The following is a 22,454-nucleotide window of genomic DNA, read 5'->3' as shown; positions in this document are numbered from 1 at the left end:
CTGAGCGGTATGACGGCTGAGTGGTCCCATGGTGTTTATACTTGCATACTATTGTTTGTACAGATGAAAATGGTACTTTCAGGCATTTGGAAATTGCTCCCAAGGATGAACCAGACTTGTGAAGGTCTACAATTTTTTCTGAGGTCTTGGCTGATTTCTTTTGATTTTCCCATGATGTCAAGCAAAGAGGCACTGAGTTTGAAGGTAGACCTTGAAATACATCCACAGGTACACCTCCAATTGACTCAAATGATGTCAATTAGCCTATCAGAAGCTTCTAACGCCATGACATTATTTTCTGGAATGTTCCAAGTTGTTTAAAGGCACAGTCAACTTAGTGTATGTAAACTTCTGACCCACTGGAACTGTGATACAGTGAATTATAAGTGAAATAATCTGTCTGTAAACAATTGTTGGAAAAATTACTTAAGAAATTTGTGGAGTGGTTGAAAAATGAGTTAATGACTCCAAACTAAGTGTATGTAAACTTCCGACTTCAATTGTATGTAAATGTGATATTTCAGTTTATTTTTTTAAAACTTTTGCAAAAGTGTTTAAAAAAAGACACCTGTATCATGTCAGATATAGAGTTGAAACGTATTCCATTTTGAGTTTGCATGCCAATATTACACTTTATATATATCACAGAAGACTGAAATAACAAAACCGTTTGACATGGAAAGACTGAATTTTTTTATGAATCATGAACAATATTAATAACATTCCACCCATGAGGCCACTAGGTCATTTGACTGCAGGAAAGGGCTACAATATCAAACAACAGATGAGTGAATTCACTGCACTGGTTTGTCTATAACATTGCACATACACACACTCGTTCTCTAAGTATTGTGGCGCTCACCGTAGTGTATTTGCCCAGCTGGCAGAGCGAAGGGAAGGTCTCCTTATGCGCCTTGCTGACCCTGTTGATCATCTGCTCCGTCTCAATGCTCAGCACGTAGCTCTCAGTACACTCCTGCTTCTTCTCATCCTTCTTCTTCTTGTTCCGGTCATTCCTCACCGCTGAATGGAAAGAGAGAAGGAAGAAAAGCAGGGTTTATATTAGTAGAACAGGGCGGATATTTAGTAGTGGAATGTATAAGTTATATAAAAAATAAAAAGGTTTGTTGAAAAGGGGGCTTTACAAACAGTCTAGGAAGGATACTGCATTTCCCACTTAACTAGAAAGCAATTCTGATATCAATGACAGAAAGAAAACTTAAATCAAATGGCAAGACCATCAGTGAAATTATACCGTGGGTGAAGCACCCAGGACTTCACTTGTGTTGGGGGAACAAATCGTGTGGCTATCTAAACCGAAACCAAGAGGGGACTGAGATATAAACTAGAGGTAGCAAAAGGGCAAGAGCAGGAGGTAGTGTAGGTAGGCTAGCTAGCAGGACAGGTACACGATAGAAGAGGATGATTAAGTTGAGGTAGGAGAACAAAAAGCTGCAAGGGCCACTGTAGCTAAGAAGCTACCACAACATATTCCAGCTCGGATCCCAGCTGGGAAGATAAACGACCATGAGAGGTCAGTGAAGGGGGGAGAGCGATATTACTGAGGAAAAGCCCTGGAATAATCCAAAAGGAAAGCTGGAGAAATGCAATTCCCTCTGCGAATGTAGCTACACTTACTCCCGAAATGACAAACACACCAGGCATCGAGGTTTTAAGCATTGGAAAGCCATTAGGGTATATCCAGCCCTCTCCCTCCTTCCCTCCCCCCTCCTCAGGGTGTATAGGTCTGACAGGGGGTGAAGGGGGGTAGTGGGGGGAGGTTAGGTGATAAATAGCGTTGGCGGATAAGGTTGTACATAATGCTGATAAATTGCTACTGCTTTCATTAGAGGCCCCGGCTAATCTAATAACATAATATGACAAATATCCAGGCGGTAATGGTTTAAAGGGCTCGGCTGAGCCCACACCCCGCTGCACAACCCCCTTCAGCATTCACGCTCTCACTCACTCTTTCTTTCTGTTACACCTCTCTCTCTCACTCTTTCTTTCTGTTACACCTCTCTCTCTCACTCTTTCTTTCTGTTACACTCTCTCTCTCTCTCTCTCTCTCTCTCTCTCTCCAAGCGTCACGTTAGCGGATAGCTCTTCCCTGTGTTTTTGTTTTCCTCTTCTCTCCTCCCTCTTTCTCCAGTCACCAGCTGTAGCCCCAGTTAGCGGTCCCAGACCTTGACCCAGAGGTTACCCTTACAGATCTTGGATCAGCTTCCCCTGTCCAAATCCTAACCTTAACCATTAGAGGGGTACACAAAACTGACCATAGATTAGTGTCTGTCAGGGCAACATCTGACAGGGGGGACTGGCCCGGGGCCAGCCAGAGAGGGATTCACCATACAGGGACAACGCTCATTAATCAGTTCACGGACAGGCCTTCCTCCCTTGGATAACGTAGAGAGACAGGGGGACAGCGAGGCTAGGAGTCAAACAGTACACAACAGCAGAACCTTTGCTTTGCTAAGTAAGCTCACCATCACATCACTAAGACCCAAGGGACTGCAGATGAAATTAGCCTTGAAAAAAAAGAAGCAGTTAAATAAAGCCCTTCTTTACATCTACACAGCTATGCATTGCCAACTGCTTACAGATCTCGGGCCCTTGTCCTTACCACGAAGTCCATCAACCTTTAAAGGAACTGCCAGGTGAGGAGAGTTGAGAATTCTAAGCGATGTGAGAATGTGTGTGCGTGTGAGAGAGTCTCGGGCCCTCCCCTGCGCACTGTGGCTGTCAAAGTGACTCAGCGGCCCCGCCACCATTAGGGGTCCGCTGGAGACGTTAAATTCATTCCTAAATAAAAGTAGGGCATCCTTAACGCAGAGACATTACCCGTGCTGACAAATTGGCACTGCAATCATAAGCCGCACAACACAATTTAATGCAGTCATTAAAGAACCATTAGCCGGGACTCGCGATCAGTCATGGAGAATTGCCGCGTGCAATAACTGGCGGGAGATCCATAGCAGGGCTAGCGAGGAGAAATATAACAGCCGTCCGCATTGTTTTGTGTGTGTGTAAACCGTGAATAGTGTCTACGTGAATCCTTTGTTTGATCTATGAAGGATTACGTCTAGCATTCTCAAATGGTATGACCGTGTAGCATAGTCTTGCCCACTGATATGAACCACATACTAGCAGTATCTTCATTGTAGCGAACAGTATTGTATTATGTGCGGTATGCTAGAAGCAATACACAGACTCCCATCAATCAATAGTGGATTTCATAATATAAAAGGCTACTTTTGACAATGTGTCTGCATGAATCTGTATGAATATGTGCATGCGTGCACGTGTGTATATGCCTGTGTGTACGAGAAAGAGAGAGGGGGCCGGCAGACAGACAGACGGATCATTTGAGGGAGGAAAATGAAAACTGCGACAGGTCGTCCGTCACACCGATTAAATTCAATGGAAAGATAAAAATGTCAATGTTCCCCTGCTTCTCCTGCCTGCCTCTCTCTCGCTGCTCTGTAGCGGCGGAACAACGATGAAACTTGTTCTCCCTCCCGCTCCTACCCTCCTCTTCCTCTCATACATGCTGGAGATGCTAGGGCACAGCACGGGAGATGAAAACAGGGGATGAGGGATGGAGGGAAGAGGGGACAGAGGAAGGGGGGGTGGGGGAGGGGTGGCTGCTTACCCGGGGGAGCTGCCCTGTCCGCCCCTGGCCCCCCAGTCTGTCCCCTCCCGGTCTCCAATGGTGGGGGCGGCGGCTGGGGGCCCAACACCATCCCGCCTTTGGAGCTGGAGCGAGGAGCTGAGGCGACAAAGGAGGGGCACAGGTTTACCCCCTCGTCAGGGCACAAACTAACTAACACAGAGCTCCCCCTAGTACAGTAAAGTCACCCCCACAACCACACACACCCTACCACAGTAACACAGGGGGGAAAGTTTATGCTGGTAGGATGGGGTCATGTATACTGAAATGGACTATCATATAACCTGAATGTTAATAACCAAATTCAAAACACAAGTCAACAAATCCTACAACTTGAATGGGCACATTCTCTGCCGTAGACAGACTATATTCTACACACAAATTCACCGGTAGACAATAGATATCATACAAACGGAAAAACATGTAGTACATCTGGCTCACTTAGTTAGAAACCAAATACAACCCCCCCCCCCAAACTTCATAACATAAATCAACTCAACATTCTACACGCATACAGTAATCACCAGCAGGTTTGTCAGAGTTTCAACGGAACGCCTAAGGAAAAAAAAAAAAAAGTCAACATTGACATTGAAAAAGAGCATTTACCAGCCCTGCCTTTCCTTGACACCACTCGGGCTCTCTCAGGCTTTCCGTGATAACCCCCATCCCTCTTTCATTCTCTCCCTCTCTCTGCCTTGGTATGGCCACCTGGCACTGGTACTGGCAGCGATGTCGGAGTTGTCGAGCGGACGCAAGGTCACCGAGATGTCCCCTAGCAGAGTGGCCGGTCCTCCCAGCCTCCGCGGTGGCTCCCCGCAGGGCCCCAGATGGCCAGATCCTCGCCCCCCCCCCCCACTACCACCCCTTTCGAAGTAGCACCGCAACACGGCCAAAGTTATCAGCCAGGTCACAGGGACACAAATCAACACTACACCCTCACTTACCAGACACCAACATAACCCTCTAGTACAAACACACACAGAAACAATGACTAAATAGGAGGGAGTATGGGAGTAAGAGTCAACCTATATGGGTTCTTGTTTAACTTGACATAGAAGTTAGGCCTTAACCATTAGGGAGATGGACAGAAGAAACATCTGAGCCTGTATCGGTTGTTTTTAACATCAGCCGGGCAGTAGATCATCTCCCGTCTGTCCCTGTTGTGGGTGTTGCAGAGCTGCCTGCCGTGATCGTTATAACCGTGATTAATGGGCCCATTCAGAGGTAAGGAGCGCTGAGGATAACTTACTTTGCAGTAAGCCTCAGACAGCACGCCGCGTGGGAAACTTGCAGAGCATTACAGTATCATGACGAGGGTAAATACCATAGCAGAGAGACGACAGAGAGAGGGATGGAGGAGGGAAAGGGCGGGGAGGGTCTGTGTGTGCTTGCCTGCATATGAGTGAGTATATTTACTATGTATACTGTTTGGACCTGTGTGTGTGTATGTCGATAGGCTGAGGTAAGGCCCCTCCGGCCATTGGTCTTCCCTCTCACCTCCACCAATTAGCTTATGTGGTCTGACAGTGTGCGTGTGTGTGTGTACCGTGTGTGTTCACACAGCCCCCGGGATGCCCTGATCAGAGGCGAAGCCTGCTCCTTCACTCTCCGCAGGTGCTAACATATTCATCACAGAGACCCCCATTACTGTGCAAAGCCAAACTGTGTATTAGGGCAGTGCCGCACGCACACGTACACAGTGATGAGGCTTTATGACAGAGAATGATGGGGATCGGAGTATGTGTTGCCTGGTGGCTCAGAGGTTATAGGCTGGAGTGGCTGGTGTAGTGTAGTTCAGTGATGCATGATATCCTATCAATCAGAACTCAATCAAATACCTAGACATTTCATCCCAGATAGGACCCAGTCGAACAGAAATGAAAGGACTGTCCCGATCGTCTGTGCACAGTTTGGATGACGTCATGCCCTCTGACTGTAGTGTGGTTGATGGCATGACTGGAAGGTGTAGTATCCCGAGGTTAGGGTTGGCGCACTGGCAGGGTGCTGTAGTGTAATATAGTAGTGCACTACTACTCACACTCCTTGGACATGCCCACTTCCAAGCATTTCTGCAGCCGGCAGTACTGGCAGCGGTTCCTGGTGACCTTGTTGATGATGCAGTTCTTCTCCCGGTGACATGTATACACCATGCTCTTCTGGATGCTCCTCCGAAAGAAGCCCTGGAGGACAGAGGGATGAAGAAAGAGAGAGAGATAGGAGAAGAAAAAGAGGGAGCAAGAGAAAAGAGATGGGAAGAAAGGAGAGACACATTGTCAGTGTGTGTGTGAGTACGCGCGTGCGTGCGTGTGGAGATTCAATAACATATAGATAACAGTACTGGAGTGTGGCCATATGCTCCACAATTAAAGGCAATGAGCTACCACACACTAAGCTCTTGAAAGTCTTAGCAATGAGTCATCTGTAGGAGAATAAATATTAACTCATGTTGCCATCTCATGAGATCACCCTTCTACCTTGGCAATGGAGCATTAGGGACATTGAGAGATGCTTTAAGGATGTTAAGTAAGTCAAAACGGTTTGGGGATACAAAACGCAGTCTACTAGCCTCTAGCTACCTATCAATGCCCTACTTTAAATCTTGATATGGCCCAGCAAAAACAATTCTGGGTCAAGGCCAACATCATTACAGAGAGAACATTGGTTTAAAACGCTTACAAGTTCTCTGAATCTAAAAGGATGAGCGGACATCTGAAACAAAATTAAAGAACGGGGGGGGGGGAACACTCCCCAGCACGAAAGCACATCAAAATGGTCTTGTCTCTCATTGTGAAGAATAGACAGAGTGAAACCTTTGTCTTTTTAAAATTTAATCAAGGACGGATATCACATTCACAAATTCACTAAAGCATGAGTCTCAAAGCTACAAAACCTAAAAACCTAGCAATACAATATCGACCATCCGAGGCATCTATCCACTTTGTGTATTCCCAAAGAACACAATATGGCACAAAGGCAGATACTGTAGAAGATGCCAGGAGGAGATTAGCTCTCTGGTCGACAGATGGCCCATGCACTAAAGACCACAATTTGTCCTTCCTGGATCATCATCTATCCTTCGCTCTCCTGGTCCTCCCCTCCTGAGAAGAGAGATGGGAGGCTGGTGGGACGTGTTTCAAGTTTTATTAGGTCGTATGTACAGGACACACATGGTATATACATTCCAACAAAATGCTTACTTGGAGGTTCCTTCTCGACAATGCAACAACAAGAAATAAAATATAAGAATAGGAACATAAAGTACATGACTCAGTAGAATAAACATTTAACCATAAGTATAATACAGGAAGGTATGAATTATAGTACAATATTTACACATGTATCAGGGAAAGAGGGATTGATGGGCAAGTGTTTAAATTGTGCAGTATTAGCAATAGTAAATAAGAGTTTGGTAGCAGCAGTTGTGATGTGTGTGTACGTGTATATATGTGTCTATGTGGGTGTGTGCGTGCTAAGGCGCAGAGAGTCAGTTCAGGTGGTCTGTCCAGTTCAAGTGTTTAGCAGCCTGATGGCTTGTAGACAGAGACTGTCTGTGAGCCTGTTGGTATCAGACCTTATGCTCCGAACCAGTCTGCCCGACGATAAGGAAGTGAACAACTCGTGGCTGGGGTGTGTGGGGTCCTTGATGATGGGGTCCTTGACTTCCTCAAGCACCGTTTCAAGTAGATGTCCTGGATGGCTGTGAACACGGCCCCAGTGATGTACTGGAGGGCCTTGCGGTCGTTGACGGAGTGATTCCTGTACCAGGCCGTGATGCAACTGGTCAAGATGCTCTCGATGGTGCTGTGGTAGTATTGAGAGGACCTGGGGGTAGCATTTCTTTAGCAGCCTTAAGAAGAAGAGGCGCTGTTGCGCCCTCTTGACAAGAGTGGTGGTGTTGTTAGTCCAACTCAAGTCCTTTGTGATTTGGATGCGGAGGGACTTAAAACGGCTGACTCTCTCTACTGCAGTCCCGTTGATGTGGATCAGATGTATACGGACACACCCGGCCTGCACAGCTGAGCAGGGGAAACAGCTCGAGTCGCACAAAATTGAATATAACGTTTCAGATTAAGTTTGGAATGACACATTTTCATATGTACAACACCTAAAGTACCGCATCACTATACTGAGAACTTTGCAGTTTTTTTTGTTCATGTTTTTTTCAGGGCCCCCATACTGCACAACGAGAATGAGGAAGTTAGTCACTGTCTGGGGTAAGTTTATCAAAAACAAGTGAAATCACAAAAAAGGTGTCTGGACTCTTCTATAACATAACATTTACATAAAAAAAACTGATTTGTTTGTAAAAAAAGAATGTCCCCTTTAATGGATTATCACTAAACAACCTCATGTTATGCAGGTTTGTATGCCGTCCCAAAATTGATGGAAACTGGCTGAGACTCTGTTACCAAGCACTAATTAGAGATTTTTTGCATGAAAGATATATTTGAACAATGTCTTGTTAGTATTGCATTAAAGCACTAACAAATACCTACAAAAACATGCATAGCATTAAGACTCGGCCCTGATTAAAGAAAATATGTCAATTTTACAGTGAGAGTGTGACTCCATTACTTACATCTAGGCCCTATCTCTAAACAAATTAGGATCCACAGTCATAACATAAACAAAATACACGACAGGACAACAAGCTACGGCTTCAAAGCCAATCAATAGCCGATATCTAACGACCTGCCAGTGACCCTGGTGTGTCTCCCTGTGATCCGTTGGTGGCCCGACCCTGACCCTGCTGGCCACGGGAGGATTGGCCCAGTCCCTTTGACATAAAAAAGGGGACAACCAATCCCTCGCCTCAGGTGGCCCTGGGGATCGGACCTCTCCTCATGGTTAGCCATTGTCCCTCCCCTGCCCTCCCCCATTAGGAGTCATTGCTTCCTGCGCGCCTTAAGCCTCTTTTTGTATAAGCGCTAATCCGCCAGACGACAAGAGCCCTCAGCAGGCCTGTCAGCCACCCTGCAGCGTTCTGAGGAGAGAAGCGCAGAGAGATGAAGGGGGAGGGAGGAATGGGGAGGAAAGGAGGAGATGGGGCAAGAGGGGGGTTAATTATGTATGTGTGTGTGTGTGTGTGTGTGGCTTGTACAATCCATTCTGTGTACTGTAGATATGCACCTGATGTATGGGCGGCAGGTAGCCTAGTGGTTAGAGCATTGGGCCAGTAACCAAAAGGTTGGTGAATCGAATCCCTGAGCTGACAAGGTAAAAATCTGTCGTTCTGCCACTGAACAAGACAGTTAACCCACTGATCCGTCATTGTAAATAAGAATTTGTTATTAACTGACTTGCCTTGCTAAAGGTTATATAAAAAATAAAAAAACTGAATTTCTTGGCTTGCAATGTCTCAACTTCAGTAAAGCAGGCTTTACGCAAAAGACTGAACACACTCCTATCATTAGCGAAGGGAAAGAGCAGGCGAACCATCTGCACTGTGATTAACATTTTGTGGGGGATTTTTAAATGTGGAGGATTTAAAAAAAATGTATGGAATGTGTGTGTGTGTGTGTGTGTGTACGCGCATTTCTACATTTGTGTGGGTGTGTGTTGTTTATTCTGATCAGCCTATGAAAATGCCCTTTTTGTTACTAATTTAACCAGAACAATGCATAATGCACATTCACTAATATTGACTAACTTCTTGTAGCAGCCATTATAGAACATTAACACAGATCTCAAACAAATCAAGCAAAAGCCCATGTGCTAGTGAGTAGCCAGCTAATCTTCATATTTCAAGTTTAGCAAACTTGGATCTATTTGCTATCTAAGAAGGTAGAACAGTAGAATTGTTATGAACACACCCTTCTGTCCATCTCCAACTGTTTTAACAGCATGCTAGCCTGTCCACTTTGTTCCGATGTTGAAATCAAGTGCCCTACCTTATTTCTCAGAATGAGAACGAGTTGCCAAATCCTTATATAATTGTGTTTCATGCTTATTGCACATGTATAAAACACAGACTAGACAGCTAGTATAACGTATTTTTGGCTAAAATGCTGCTAGCGGTACCGAGAAAACTGAACATACATTTTCCAGAATCAATGTTTATTGATACTCCCGTTTTAGTAGCGTTTGCTGTGCGTGCAATTTGAGGGGTTGAGACATAAAAAGGGTTCGTTAGAAATAACGTCTCAATGCGTTTCGGTGTCCATATAAACGATTCTTTTGGACCAATCCTCAAATGCAAATAGCGAGTTGAAACCGCTCGTCACAGAGGAAGAAGTGATCTCTCATCTTTGTTGTTATGAGTGACAGGAAGAGGGGCTTGGTGTGTGTAAATGGGAAGATGCACACAGCACAGAAGGAGCGAAGGAGACCAGACCAAAAAGACAACATGAGAACAAGTGGACATAAACGCCCATAATAACAAATGATTCTCGTGATACTGGCATTTGGAATATCGCGCTAAAAGAAATTCAAATGAATTTGATATAAAAATCGGCCAACCCTACGACAGGCACATTACTAAAGATGTGAATCTTTAACAAGGCCAGCTAAAAACACTGCAACATTAGAGAGAGGAGCGATGGTGGGGGCTTAAGATGTTAAGTGTCTTCGCGTCGCAAAAAAACAAAAAAGGCTTCATGCTGTGCATTGACGCCTCCGAGACAATAAATGAGGAGAGCGTACACATTTTATGTTAATGTGTTTATATCTGGGCGAACGAGAGGGAATGAGAGAGAGAGAGAGAGAGAGAGAGAGAGAGAGAGAGAGAGAGAGAGAGAGAGAGAGAGAGAGAGAGAAAAATAGATTCCACTTCAACAAACAAACAAATGAGCCATCTCTAAGTAGTTTGGGCTGACATTATTCCTCACCGCACCCTAGGGTTGGGTTTTGTAGTTGGGCTAGTTAAGGCAATGCTAAATTGCTAACCGTCAACTTACCCCAGTCTCCGATGAGTGGCCGTATATACAGTGCATTCGGAAAGTATATAGACCCCTTGACTTTTTCCACATTTTGTTACGTTACAGCCTTATTCTAAAATTGATTCAATTGTATTTTTTCCTCATCAATCTACACACAATACCCCATTATGACACAGAAAAACAGGTGGACATTTTTGCTAATTTATTAAAAATAAAACTGAAATATCACATTTACATAACTATTCAGACCCTTTACTCAGTACTCTGTTGAAGCACCTTTAGCAGCAATTACAGCATTGAGTCTTCTTGGGTATGTCGCTACAAGCTTGCACACATGTATTTGGGGCGTTTCTCCCACTCTTTGCAGATCCTCTCAAGCTCTGTCAGGTTGGATGGGGACACTTCACTGCACAGCTATTTTCAGGTCTTTCCAGAGATGTTTGATCGGTTTCAAGCCCAGGCTCTGGCTGGGCCACTCAAGGACATTCAGAGACTTGTCCCGAAGCCATTCCTACATTGTCTTGGCTGTGTGCTTAGGGTCGTTGTGCTGTTGGAAGGTGAACCTTCACCCCAGTCTAAAGCCCTAGCGCTCTGGAGCAGGTTTTCATCAAGGATCTCTCTGTACTTTGCTCCGTTCATCTTTCCCTCGATCCTGACTAGACTCCCAGTCCCTATCGCTGAAAACCATCCCCACAGCATGATGTTTCCACCACCATGGTGCCAGGTTTCCTCCAGACGGGAAGCTTGGCATTCAGACCAAAGAGTTCAATCTTGGTTTCATCAGACCAGAGAATCTTGTTTCTCATGGTCTGAGAATCTAAGTGCCTTTTGGCAAACTGCAAGCGGGCTGTCATGTGCCTTTTAGTGAGGAGTGGCTTCCGTCTGGCCAATCTCCCATAAAGGCCTGATTGCTGGAGTGCTGCAGAGATGGTCCTTCTGGAAGGTTCTCCCATCTCCACAAAGGAACTCTGGATCTCTGTCAGAGTGACCATCGGCTTCTTGGTCACCTCCCTGACCAAGGCCCTTCTCCCCTGATTGCTCAGTTTGGCCCGGCGGCCAGCTCTAGGAAAAGTCTTTGTGGTTCTAAACTTCTTCCATTTCAGAATGATGGGGGGCCACTGTGTTCTTGGGAACCTTCAATGCTGCAGACATTTTTTGTTACCCTTCCCCAGATCTGTGCCTCGACACAATCCTGTCTCGGAGCTCTACGGACAATTCCTTTGACCTCATGGCTTGGTTTTTGCTCTGACATGCACTGTGAACTGTGGGACCTTCTATAGACAGGTGCGTGCCTTTCTAAATCATGTCCAATCAATTGAATTTACCACAGGTGGACTCTAATCAAGTTGTAGAAACATCTGAAGGATGATCAATGGAAACAGGATGCACCTGAGCAAAAAGTCTGAATACTTATGTAAATAAGGTGTTTTTTATTTTTTTAAATCCCCCAAAACTGTTTTCGCTTCGTCATTATGGGGTAGTGTGTGTTTTTAAAAATCAATTTTAGAATAAGGCTGTAACATAACAAAATCTGGAAAAAGTCAAGGGGTCTGAATACACCTGTTGTGTTGAATTATTGAGGATACAAAGTTCACTCATCTCCTGTTTAGAAGACTAGGAGAGGGGAGGCGGGTGGCGAATACTGAATTTTCTGCTCTCCCCAGGACGCCCGGCTGGGGGTGGATACTAGCAGCTGGCGTTGGGGTAGCTACCACCCGGAAAGGATGTACGCACAAACATGTACATGTGCACGCACAGCATCCTGAGTCAGTGAGTTTGAGCAGAGCAGGAAAGTGACACTAGCTTGGGTGCCAGTTTGTTGGCTATATCAGAAACTAAGTCATACCCATGCTTTCACACTGACAGGCCACGTACGCACGCACACACGCACGCGCAACCTTATTAGCCTATTTAAATCAGGGCCTATTAGTGTGAAGTTAAGAGACACATTAAAAGCTATTGAGGACGTGCAACAGGCAACTCCGTCAAGTGGGGCTTTTCTGCCCCCCCCAAAAGGCAGGTTAAGGCTTTATTTACTTTGTATACATTTCTTTTAGATGGTAGGTTAAGTTTCAATGAACGCGAGACCTTGCCTCGTGCTACTGTGTTAAAACAGGACTGTGTGCTCATGAAACTCTACTCTTTTTTTCTCCCCATTCCATCATCTCTACTCGCCTCCTCTCCGGTCTTGTCCTTTCTATCTTGTCATCTGTCCGCTCCTCCTTTCCTTCTCACCGTCGACCTAATCCCCTCATCTCCACTCTGGATGCAACCAGGTTCCCTCCTGCAGCGCCTCTCCCCGTCCCTCCCTCTCTCCAGCCATTCCCCCTACAAGCCAGGTGTTATCTTCCCTGGGCCCAGCCATGTGAGGCAGGCCTAATGGGCACCTGTCACCACCACGGCCAGTCATCCAGCCTTCCTCTCTCTCCGCCTGCCAGTCTCAGACCATCGCCCTGCCCTCAACCTCTTCAACCCTCAGCCCTCAACCTCCATGCATTACAGATGAACAGCGAGTCCTCCAGAGCACCACTGCTAACGCAAGCTTTCGCAGGCTTACACAACTCCACAACCCTTATGGGTTATGAAACACAGTACTACAGATAAGGAAGCAGCAGCCAGATACCACTTCAGAGTGCAGACGGTTGCCTGACAGGACAGCGTGGAAGTCAGCGTACCCGGTGTTCTCGTAACACGTCTCACATAACAGGCTGCACAGGGCGTATTAAAACATGGTAAGAGCGAGAGGAAAGGACACATATGATATTCAAGGACGTGCTGGAAACCGAGATAATGTATGACACAAACACGGAGAGAGGTGATGACAAGTGCACACGTCGACACATGCTGAATGAGGGTGTAGCTCCTGGATTAAATGCCACCTAATATGCATTGGTCCAGCCCATTTACAGAAAACCACCCAGAAGCAACTGACAATTTAACCCTGGATCAAATAGTATAGAACTGAATGGAATAGAATGTATGGCTATATAAGGGTGTGTCTCACCTTGCAGCCTTCGCAGGCACTGACTCCATAGTGGTATCCTGAGGATTTGTCCTGGCACACAAAGCAGGGCTTGTAGACCCTCGGGGGAGGAGGGGGCGATGGCGGGCTTGGCACTATCTCCTCTGAGCTGGTACTCTGTGTCTCTATCGCTGCGGGAGAGAAAAGAGAGGGAGGCACACACACTCAGTGACAGAGGACAAGGACAATATCTTGACAGGCTACTTCCGTATCCTGGACAAGAAAGACTACTCTGGATATTGTCGAGAGAGTGTCTCTAAGAGCACTTGGCACAATGAATCAAAGCCAGGCTGGAGATGCAGAGAAGAGAAAAGCAGGCCATTCTTGTTTACCAGTAACCTTAGTGGTTCCACATATCAATCAAGACAACGTTAGCAGTGGAGGACACAGATAAGGGCGTCCTGAATGGCTGTAGAGAGAAACTGGCTCACCCATCAGGGAAGGAACTAGACATAACAGTTCTCTCTCTAGGCTGTGTGTGAATGAATGGTGCTTCGAACGGGGAAGAATGTTCTGCTGGACTGGCATTCATTACACCCTGTTGTATAAAAGTTAAGTGTGTGTGGCCGAGGGTGTGTGGGCGGAATGGAGTTGTATCATCATGTTGCTTTCTCAAAGAGAGAAAAAAGGAAGGTGACCTAAGCTAAGTTCAAGGTGGACATTGAGAACCAGATACCAAGGCTGTCCACACGGAGTCACCCTCTCGACCTTCACTCTCTTGCCATCGTCCTCTCTCTCTCCCGCTCTCGCACTTGTATTCTCTCTCCATCTCTCTGGGGAAAATAATAAACAACACTAAAGACAGGAGTCACTCTCCCCCACTTTCTCTTTCCCTCTCTCTTGCTCTCATTCCCAGGCCCTGAAAACAAACAAGGCTTAAGACGGGAGAACTAACTGAGATAATCAGTCGGAATCCCTTGTTACGAGACGTAAGATTATTATTCTTGAAATAGATAGGAACGAACAGCTGACTGAAGATGGTGCAGCCAGGCATTCGAGTCTGTTTCTGCGGTAACATGGACTCTTAACGTGATCAAACTTTTTTACTCCTGGCAGAAACAAGCAAGGTGTTGGCAAACGAGTCTTCAGTTACCTAGGCAACACCCCCCACAATCCAGCAGCGGCACACAAAGAATGAAAAGAACAGGTTTGGAATCTCTAACCCTGGCAATTTGACTGGTAAAATCATGGGTACACTTGCAATGGCTGCCTGGTATTGTGATCCAATAACTTCCATGGTAATATAGAATGTTCATTCAAATTACGTTAACTGATGTAATGGAAAGTATTTTTTTGTCATGTAAGTTGAGTTGAATAAACAAATAACACATATTTATGGGTACACTTCCTGCTTTTACTTCCTTTGTTTCTATGGGTACATTCACAATGGCCACCAGTAGGGTTGGGTGGTTTCCAGATTTTCATATCGTCATACCGTTCTTCTCTCATTCTGGGATTTACGGTTTAGTACACAAGGGGGTGCCAAAAAAACACAAAAAGAGACCATTGGGCATTTGTTACCAGAATGCTACGAATATTAGCAAAAGTAATAGTGAATTTCTACGGAGGCTGCTAGCTAAATATGCTAACGATGACAAACAAAAATAAACAAATTGCAACGACAGGCGATCTTGCTCATAAAGTTATACATACAGTGAATTCAGAAAGTATTCAGACCCCTTCCCATTTTCCAAATTTTGTTACATTACAGCCTTATTCTAAAATGGATTAAATACAACATTTCCTCATCAATCTACATACAATACCCCATAATGACAAAGCAAAAACAGGTTTTTATAAATTTTTGCAAACTAAAAAAATTTAAGAAATACTTTATTTACATAAGTATTCAGACCCTTTGCTATGAGACTCAAAATTGAGCTCAGGTGCATCCTGTTTCCATTGATCATTCTTGAGATGTTTCTACAACTTGGAGACCACCTGTGGTATATTCAATTGATTGTACATGATTTGGAAAGGCACACACCTGTCTATATAAGGTCCCACAGTTGACAGTGCATGTCAGAGCAAAAACCAAGCCATGAGGTCAAAGGAATTGTCCGTAGAGCTCTGAGACAGGATTTTGTTGAGGCACAGATCTGGGGAAGGGTACCAAAAAATGTCTGCAGCATTGAAAGTCCTCCAAGAACACAGTGGCCTCCATAATTCTTAAATGGAAGATGTTTGGAACCACCAAGACCCTTCCTAGAGCTGGCCACCCGGCCAAACTGAGCAATCGGGGGGAAAAGGGCCTTCGCCAGGGAGGTGACCAAGAAGCCGATGGTCACTCTGACAGAGCTCCCGAGTTCCTCTGTGGAGATAGGAGAACCAGAAGGACAACCATCTCTACAGCATTCCAGCAATCAGACCTTTATGGTAGTGGCCAGACGGAAGCCACTCCTCAGTAAAAGGCACATGACAGCCCGCTTGGAGTTTGCCAAAATGCAACTAAAGACTCAGACCATGAGAAACAAGATTCTGTGGTCTGATGAAACCAAGATTTAACTCTTTGGCCTGAATGCCAAGCATCACATCTGGAGGAAACCTGGCACCATCCCTACGGTGAAGCATGGTGGCAGCATCATGCTGTGGGGATGTTTTTCAGCGGCAGGGACTGGGACACTACTCAGAATCATTGTGCAAATGAACAAAGTTTTGAAGCATACTTGTCTGCTCTGAAGCAGCATGTGTACATGCTGTGTCAGAGTAGAGTCGCTAGGGCAATGGGCCTGCCTGCTGAGACAGGCTGAGAACAGAGGAGAAAACGGCAAGCAAATGCAGTGGCAGCTGTACAGACAACTCATCCAAAGGGCTTTGACTTCTCAAACACGGCAGAAAGCTTACCTTACACAATACGATGCCCTGTCACCTTATTAAATTAGTGAATTACTTAGACAAGTAGCAAGTTAGGGGTCATGTCAACGCAGAACTGTTCTTTTTTTCATGCGGAAAGAAATATAATATGGCTCAGAAATCTCATGCAGCGTTTTGTAAATGCAGATCTAAAATGCTTCTGCTTGTAATTTCTGCCTGGCATCAGACACATGTTGTGCTTGAGCACTAGGACTGACGTGCAGCATTTGTCTGGGTGTAGACAGACTACTTTTCTCTGGTAAAATAACTAAGCAATATATTAGTAAATGTCGCTGGCTGCAGTCATTCTATGATAAACATAAAAAAATATGACGGTCATGCATGTTTTTGCAACAACAAAAGAAGTTTAGCTCTGTGGCTGCCAGCCAAACAGCGTTCCACGTCTGTTCATGAAAACAAAGCTATTTTCTTCTGAATGTGTTGCACCAACGTAAAACTACAGCTGCACGTCCCTGATCACTATATTTAAGCAAATATTTCAATATAAAAGCGACCCATCAATACACAGCTGGGCTCACCTGCTCCTGTCTTCTCCCGTTGTGCTATTTACAAACACGTGACTGGCCCAACTGTTCAGGGGAACTAAACATGATTTACATTATGAAGCTGTAAAGGGTGAAATAAAGAACATGCTTTACAGTGGAAAGAAAATTATGTGAAACCTTTGGAATTACTTGAATTTATGCAGAAATTGGTCATAACATTTGATCTGATTTTCATCGAAGTCACAACAATAGACAAACACAGTCTGATTAAACAGATAACACAACTAAAAAGTATACATTTTCATGTCTTTGTTGAACACACTGTGTAAACGTTCACAGGGGAAAAGGGAAAAGTATGTGAACCCTTGGATTTAATAACTGGTTAACCATTCTTTGGCAGCAATAACCTCAACCAAATGTTTTCTGTAGTTGCGGATCAGACCTTTACAAAACTGTTTCAGTTCAGCAATATTCTTGGGATGTCTGGTGTGAACCGCTCAAGGACATGCCACAGCATCTCAAATCGAGTTGAGGTCAGGACTGACTGGGCCACTCCAGAAGGCGTATTTTCTTCTGTTCAAGCCATTTTTTTGTTGATTTACTTCTGTGTTTCGGGTCGTTGTCCTGTTGCATCACCCAACTTCTGTTGAGCTTCAATTGGCAGACAGATCGCCTTACATTCTCCTGCAAAATGTCTTGATAAACTTGGGAATTCATTTTTCCGTCGATGATGGCAAGCTGTCCAGCAAAGCAGCCCCAAACCATGATGCCCCCTCCACCATACTTGCAGCTGGGATGAGGTTTTGATGTTGGTGTGCTGTGCCTTTTTTCTCTACACATAGTCTTGTGTGTTCCTTCCAAAGAACTCAACTTGAGTTTCATCTGTCCACAGAATATTTTGCCAGTAGGGCTGTGGAACATCCAGGTGCTCTTTTGCGAACTTCAGACATGCAGGAATGTTTTTTTTGGACAGCAGTGGCTTCTTCCGTGGTATCCTCCCATGAACACCATACTTGTTTAGTATTTTACGTATCGTAGACTCGTCAACAGAGATGTTAGCATGTTCCAGAGATTTCTATAAGTCTTTAGCTGACAGTTTAGTATTCTTCTTAACCTCATTGAGCATTCTGCGCTGTGCTCTTGCAGTCATCTTTGCAGGGCGGCCACTCCTAGGGAGAGTAGCAACAGTGCTGAACTTTCTCCATTTATAGACAACTTGTTTAACTGTGGACTGATGAACATCAATGCTTTTAGAGATACTTTTGTAACCCTTTCCAGCTTTATGAAAGTCAACAATTCTTAATCTTAGGTCTTCTGAGATCTCTTTTGTTCGAGGCATGGTTCACATCAGGCAATGCTTCTAGTGAATAGCAAACTCAAATTTTGTGAGTGTTTTTTAATAGGGCAGGGCAGCTCTAACAAACATCTCCAATCTCGTCTCATTGATTGGACTGCAGGTTAGCTGACTCCAATTAGCTTTTGGAGAAGTCATTATCCCTACGGGTTCACATACTTTTTCCAACCTACACAGTGAATGTTTAAATGATGTATTCAATATAGATACGAAAAATACAATGCTTTGTGTGTATTAGTTTAAGCACACAGTGTTTTTTTATTGTTGCGAATTAGATGAAGATCAGATCAAATTCTATGACCAATTTATGCCGAAATCCAGGTAATTCCAAAGGGTTCACATACTTTTTTTGCCACTGTATATCCTAACGCATTGCACAAGTTGACAGCGGGTATTTACTTAAAGAAGCTACAAATATTAAAATGTATAGAAATAGTTCAAATAAATAGCTTCAACGGTATTGAAAAACCACCCTGTGGTTATTTCCAAATTCCCCGGTATACAGTATACTGCCCAAGCCTAGCCGCCAGTCCACCCACTTAGCCATCATCGACTTGAATGGGGATGCCCGTTCTATTCGATGGCAGCACATGCATCAGGAGCGGAGAGGAGAAAATGTGCATCCCACAAATGTTGGTATTCAAACGGTTATTACGGAGACCGCGGTCATTTCGCTGGCCAATTACCATCATCCCAAATTCCATTGACACCACAGCCCTAGACACACACAAGCAGACGTGTGTGCCTACATGCAGCCTGCATGCACACACTCCAACGTAGAGACACATATCCAATAATCAAGGTTGCGTAAGCACAACTATAACATGTCCTGTGCTCTGTAATTACTATATTTTATAACGCATGCGTTTTTCTGTGTTTGTGTGTGTGTGTGGTCTGCGTCATGATCTCTACCCTCTCCCCTCCTGCGTCAGCTCTGGGAGTAAGGATTGTGACGTCTCGGTGCTGCCCAAAGGCCCGGGCGGCACTCGTGTGTAAATAAGCGATCTATATTTAACACAAAGCTCACAGGTTCACCAGGCCTGCAGTTCAGCTGGCAATGGGACTCCACGTGACGCCACAGACGGACGCTCTGGATGGAAACACAACCAGACGGCTGGACGCACACACACAGTCCAACACTCCCTCTCACACTATTTGGCTGGCAGCCACACAAGTGTGTTTGTGTCTTACGCGTACAGACAAACACACTTATATCCATCGTCCACCTAAACGCACTCTGTTGCTCTTTCTCTCTCACACACAGTCGCAGCTTGGGCTCTCCTTTTAATGTGTCTATGGATATCTCTGCTTGTCGATCCCAGTGGACATGCTCCTGAAAAACACTTGGGAAGAGTATATTCAGTCAACCAAAATAAACCAGGCTGATACACACCAACATGCGCATGCTCACTGCCGGAGAAACATTCGAGAATGTTATGCTAAAACCAACTCCAGATTCTCCCATATCAGGAGGCAAACATGCAGAATATCAAAATGTGTTTCAGATCCTGATAGCAGCTAACGCAGCTAACTGTAAAGACAACACCAATGAAGTGCACATTGCCGGGACCCACAGCAACACTAATCAGACCCAGGATATTAAGACAATCTCACTCCTGTCTCTCACTGAAAACTGGAAGAAAATGGAGACCTCGGTCTTCAACAGACAAACAGCATATTGTAACATGTGAGAATAGTTTTCCAGTATTACTGATCTATTGATTGACAGTATATGTGGCCTCTTAGTTTAGCATTAGGGGACAAACTGAAGTTTATTTAGCTAGCTAATGTACAGGGTGTTCTTCTTCATTAGTCAACCCTGCTGTACCCATACCTCCCTCATCATACCAGCAATGTCCCACAGTTACTACGAGATCAGTTCTGTGGGTTTCTGCTAAATTCCACACGCACCCTTGTGACTCTCTATAGAATGCCATGCCGAGTTGTTACCCAGTCAAGACAAAACCACACACAATGGACACGGACTCAACGGGGCACTAACCGCACCACTGGTGTATGGAAAACGACCTTTAAAAACCTTCTCATCTCAGGAAAACTGCTTTTTTTTCCATCTCCGGGGGGGTCTTGCCTGTGTGTAAAAACAAACCAGACCGGGGAGCACTTCAAAGCCTATGATAGGCCTGTGCCTTTAAAATACTTTTATAGAGGAAATTAAAGGTGATCTCGCAAATGCTCCCTGGGGGACTCTACTTCTGTACATCTATATGTGCCCCCATTGCGCTCACTGGTTCTTTTAAAGGCATTTTTAGTGTCATTCGTCAGACATGGAAAATGACCTATACAATGACTAGGGTTCAAAGACTAGAGGATGCAGCCAAGATGGAAGCACCTGTATGGCCAAAAGCAAGGCTGCACGATGAATGTTTAGCAAGGAGTCTGGTAGGTAGTTAACTATAAAGTCTATAGCCCTCCTATAGTAACCAGGCCTGGTCAAGACTGGAGGCAAATTGACAGTTTACTACAGCCTTACTCACATGGCCCTCCACCATGGTCCGAGAGCGAGCTGGAAAAACGTGTTGTTATGTAGGCCTAACTCTCTGATACACCTTTGTGTAGTGCTTCATCCTGTAAGCTCATCTAAACGAAAACCAGAGCACCATTTATCATCACTTCCCTTTATTGCTGTGCATACATGCAGTAAACAGTATTAACCATGTTATGTATTGGTTTACTTAACCCAGAGGACAAGCTTAGAGGAAAGTCGAAATACAGCAAACACTAAAATCTGCATGAATGAAATAGGGTCCGCTATTCGTTTCAACTGATGATGGGGGACAAGAAGAAGCGAGCGAGCTTAAAGACCCGTCTTTCCATCAGGACGTGGATCAGGGAACAGGTCACACGCTAGTAAACAAAACTTCACCTTTTATCAGCTAGACGGTAATGAATAGCTCAGGGGCAGTTAAGGAGAGATGCACTCAGAGCACCCTCTTTTTCATTTGGGGTGGGATGAAGGGTTGAGGGAGGGAGGGATGCAATCTTTTGCTTTCATTGCCCTTTGTTATTGTCATCAGTGCTGGCATCAGTCTTAGCTGATGCCATTGGCCCTGGCTGGCAGTCATTACGCTCATGTCAAACAAATTAAACTTAAATAGAGCAATCTTTACGTAACACACCACATTTTCTCTCATTAGCAAAAGCACATTTGGCATTTCCCTTCCACTCGCTCGCCCTCTACTCTCTCTGATGTGGAGCCATTACAACCCTGCATTATTACCGGGACATTCGTCCATATTAAAGCTGCCTTCATTAGATGTATGTATACAAACACACACAAATGTACAATACACACAGGCACAAGGGCAACAGCCCTTCAGCATACACACACTAACTGTCCTAATGAAAGCACACAAATATTTTTGTCGAAAAAATCTAGGGACAGAAGGACAAGTCTGCGAGGGGACTGGCTACTGTAATTAAAGACAATGGCTCAGTTCTGGAGTGCAGAGTGGAACAATGGTGGGCTTGTGGGATGGAGAGGGCTGACTCAGGAGGACAGAGCCTGCTGCTACTGCACAGGGCCACACCAGCTCTACCAAAGCACGGACAATAGAGTACATCTGGGCAGTTGTTATCCAGCACTGAGAAGGCTAACTAAGCCTCTGTATGCACCATGAAAGAGAGGGTAACTTTGCTAAACTGTATAAGGGTCTGCTAGATAGAGGACAGGCTAGATCCAATTCCAATCATCTCGACCTCCTAGCATCTATGAGTATGTTTACATGCAGAGTAATAATTTGATATTAAACTGATTATGGCAGTAGGCAGATTATGCAATAGTCATGTAAACACTTTACTCTGCTCATCTTAAATTGGTGCGAGGTCAAAATCAAAGTAAGTATACGCTGATTAAAACACCTGGTTTTCTGAGCAATCTTTAGAATTATTAGGACACGTAAACGCCTTAAAATCGGCGTTGCAGTGGTGTATTTGATCTGTGCATGTGCTACAGTAGTACCAGCTGAGCGACCGTCCCTCTTTAGCGCGAGTGAAGTGAGTTCGGAACAACTGAATGTATGCGTCTTAGAAGTAGTTCACATACAAACTTTATATATCCGAACTCAATCAAATATGCTTACCAAAAATAACATGTTCGCTGTGGTAGGACGTTTATTTTGATTGGCGTTTTTCTGCATTTATCAGAGTGCCA

General features: G+C 44.8%; 1 protein-coding gene across 7 annotated transcripts in view; it reads right to left on the bottom strand.

The window, feature by feature from the left end:
- Positions 1-22,454, bottom strand: part of LOC106578316 (retinoic acid receptor alpha) — a 277,294-nt gene that overhangs the window by 6,078 nt on the left and 248,762 nt on the right. For 5 of the 7 annotated variants that reach the window (XM_045701983.1, XM_045701982.1, XM_014157005.2 and 2 more), the window contains 4 exons: positions 13,553-13,701; positions 5,709-5,850; positions 3,653-3,769; positions 863-1,023 (listed from right to left, as the gene is read on the bottom strand). In XM_045701983.1, the coding sequence (XP_045557939.1) occupies positions 863-1,023; positions 3,653-3,769; positions 5,709-5,850; positions 13,553-13,701 (569 nt within the window). The remainder of the gene's footprint in view (positions 1-862; positions 1,024-3,652; positions 3,770-5,708; positions 5,851-13,552; positions 13,702-22,454) is intronic. The other 2 variants (XM_045701984.1, XM_014157004.2) reach the window with 1 other exon arrangement.

This window comes from Salmo salar, chromosome ssa19 (assembly GCF_905237065.1).
Source record: "Salmo salar chromosome ssa19, Ssal_v3.1, whole genome shotgun sequence".
NCBI classification, from domain to species: domain Eukaryota; kingdom Metazoa; phylum Chordata; class Actinopteri; order Salmoniformes; family Salmonidae; genus Salmo; species Salmo salar.
Note: the sequence above shows the minus strand (reverse complement) of the source record. Positions and strands in the feature narration are given on the sequence as shown.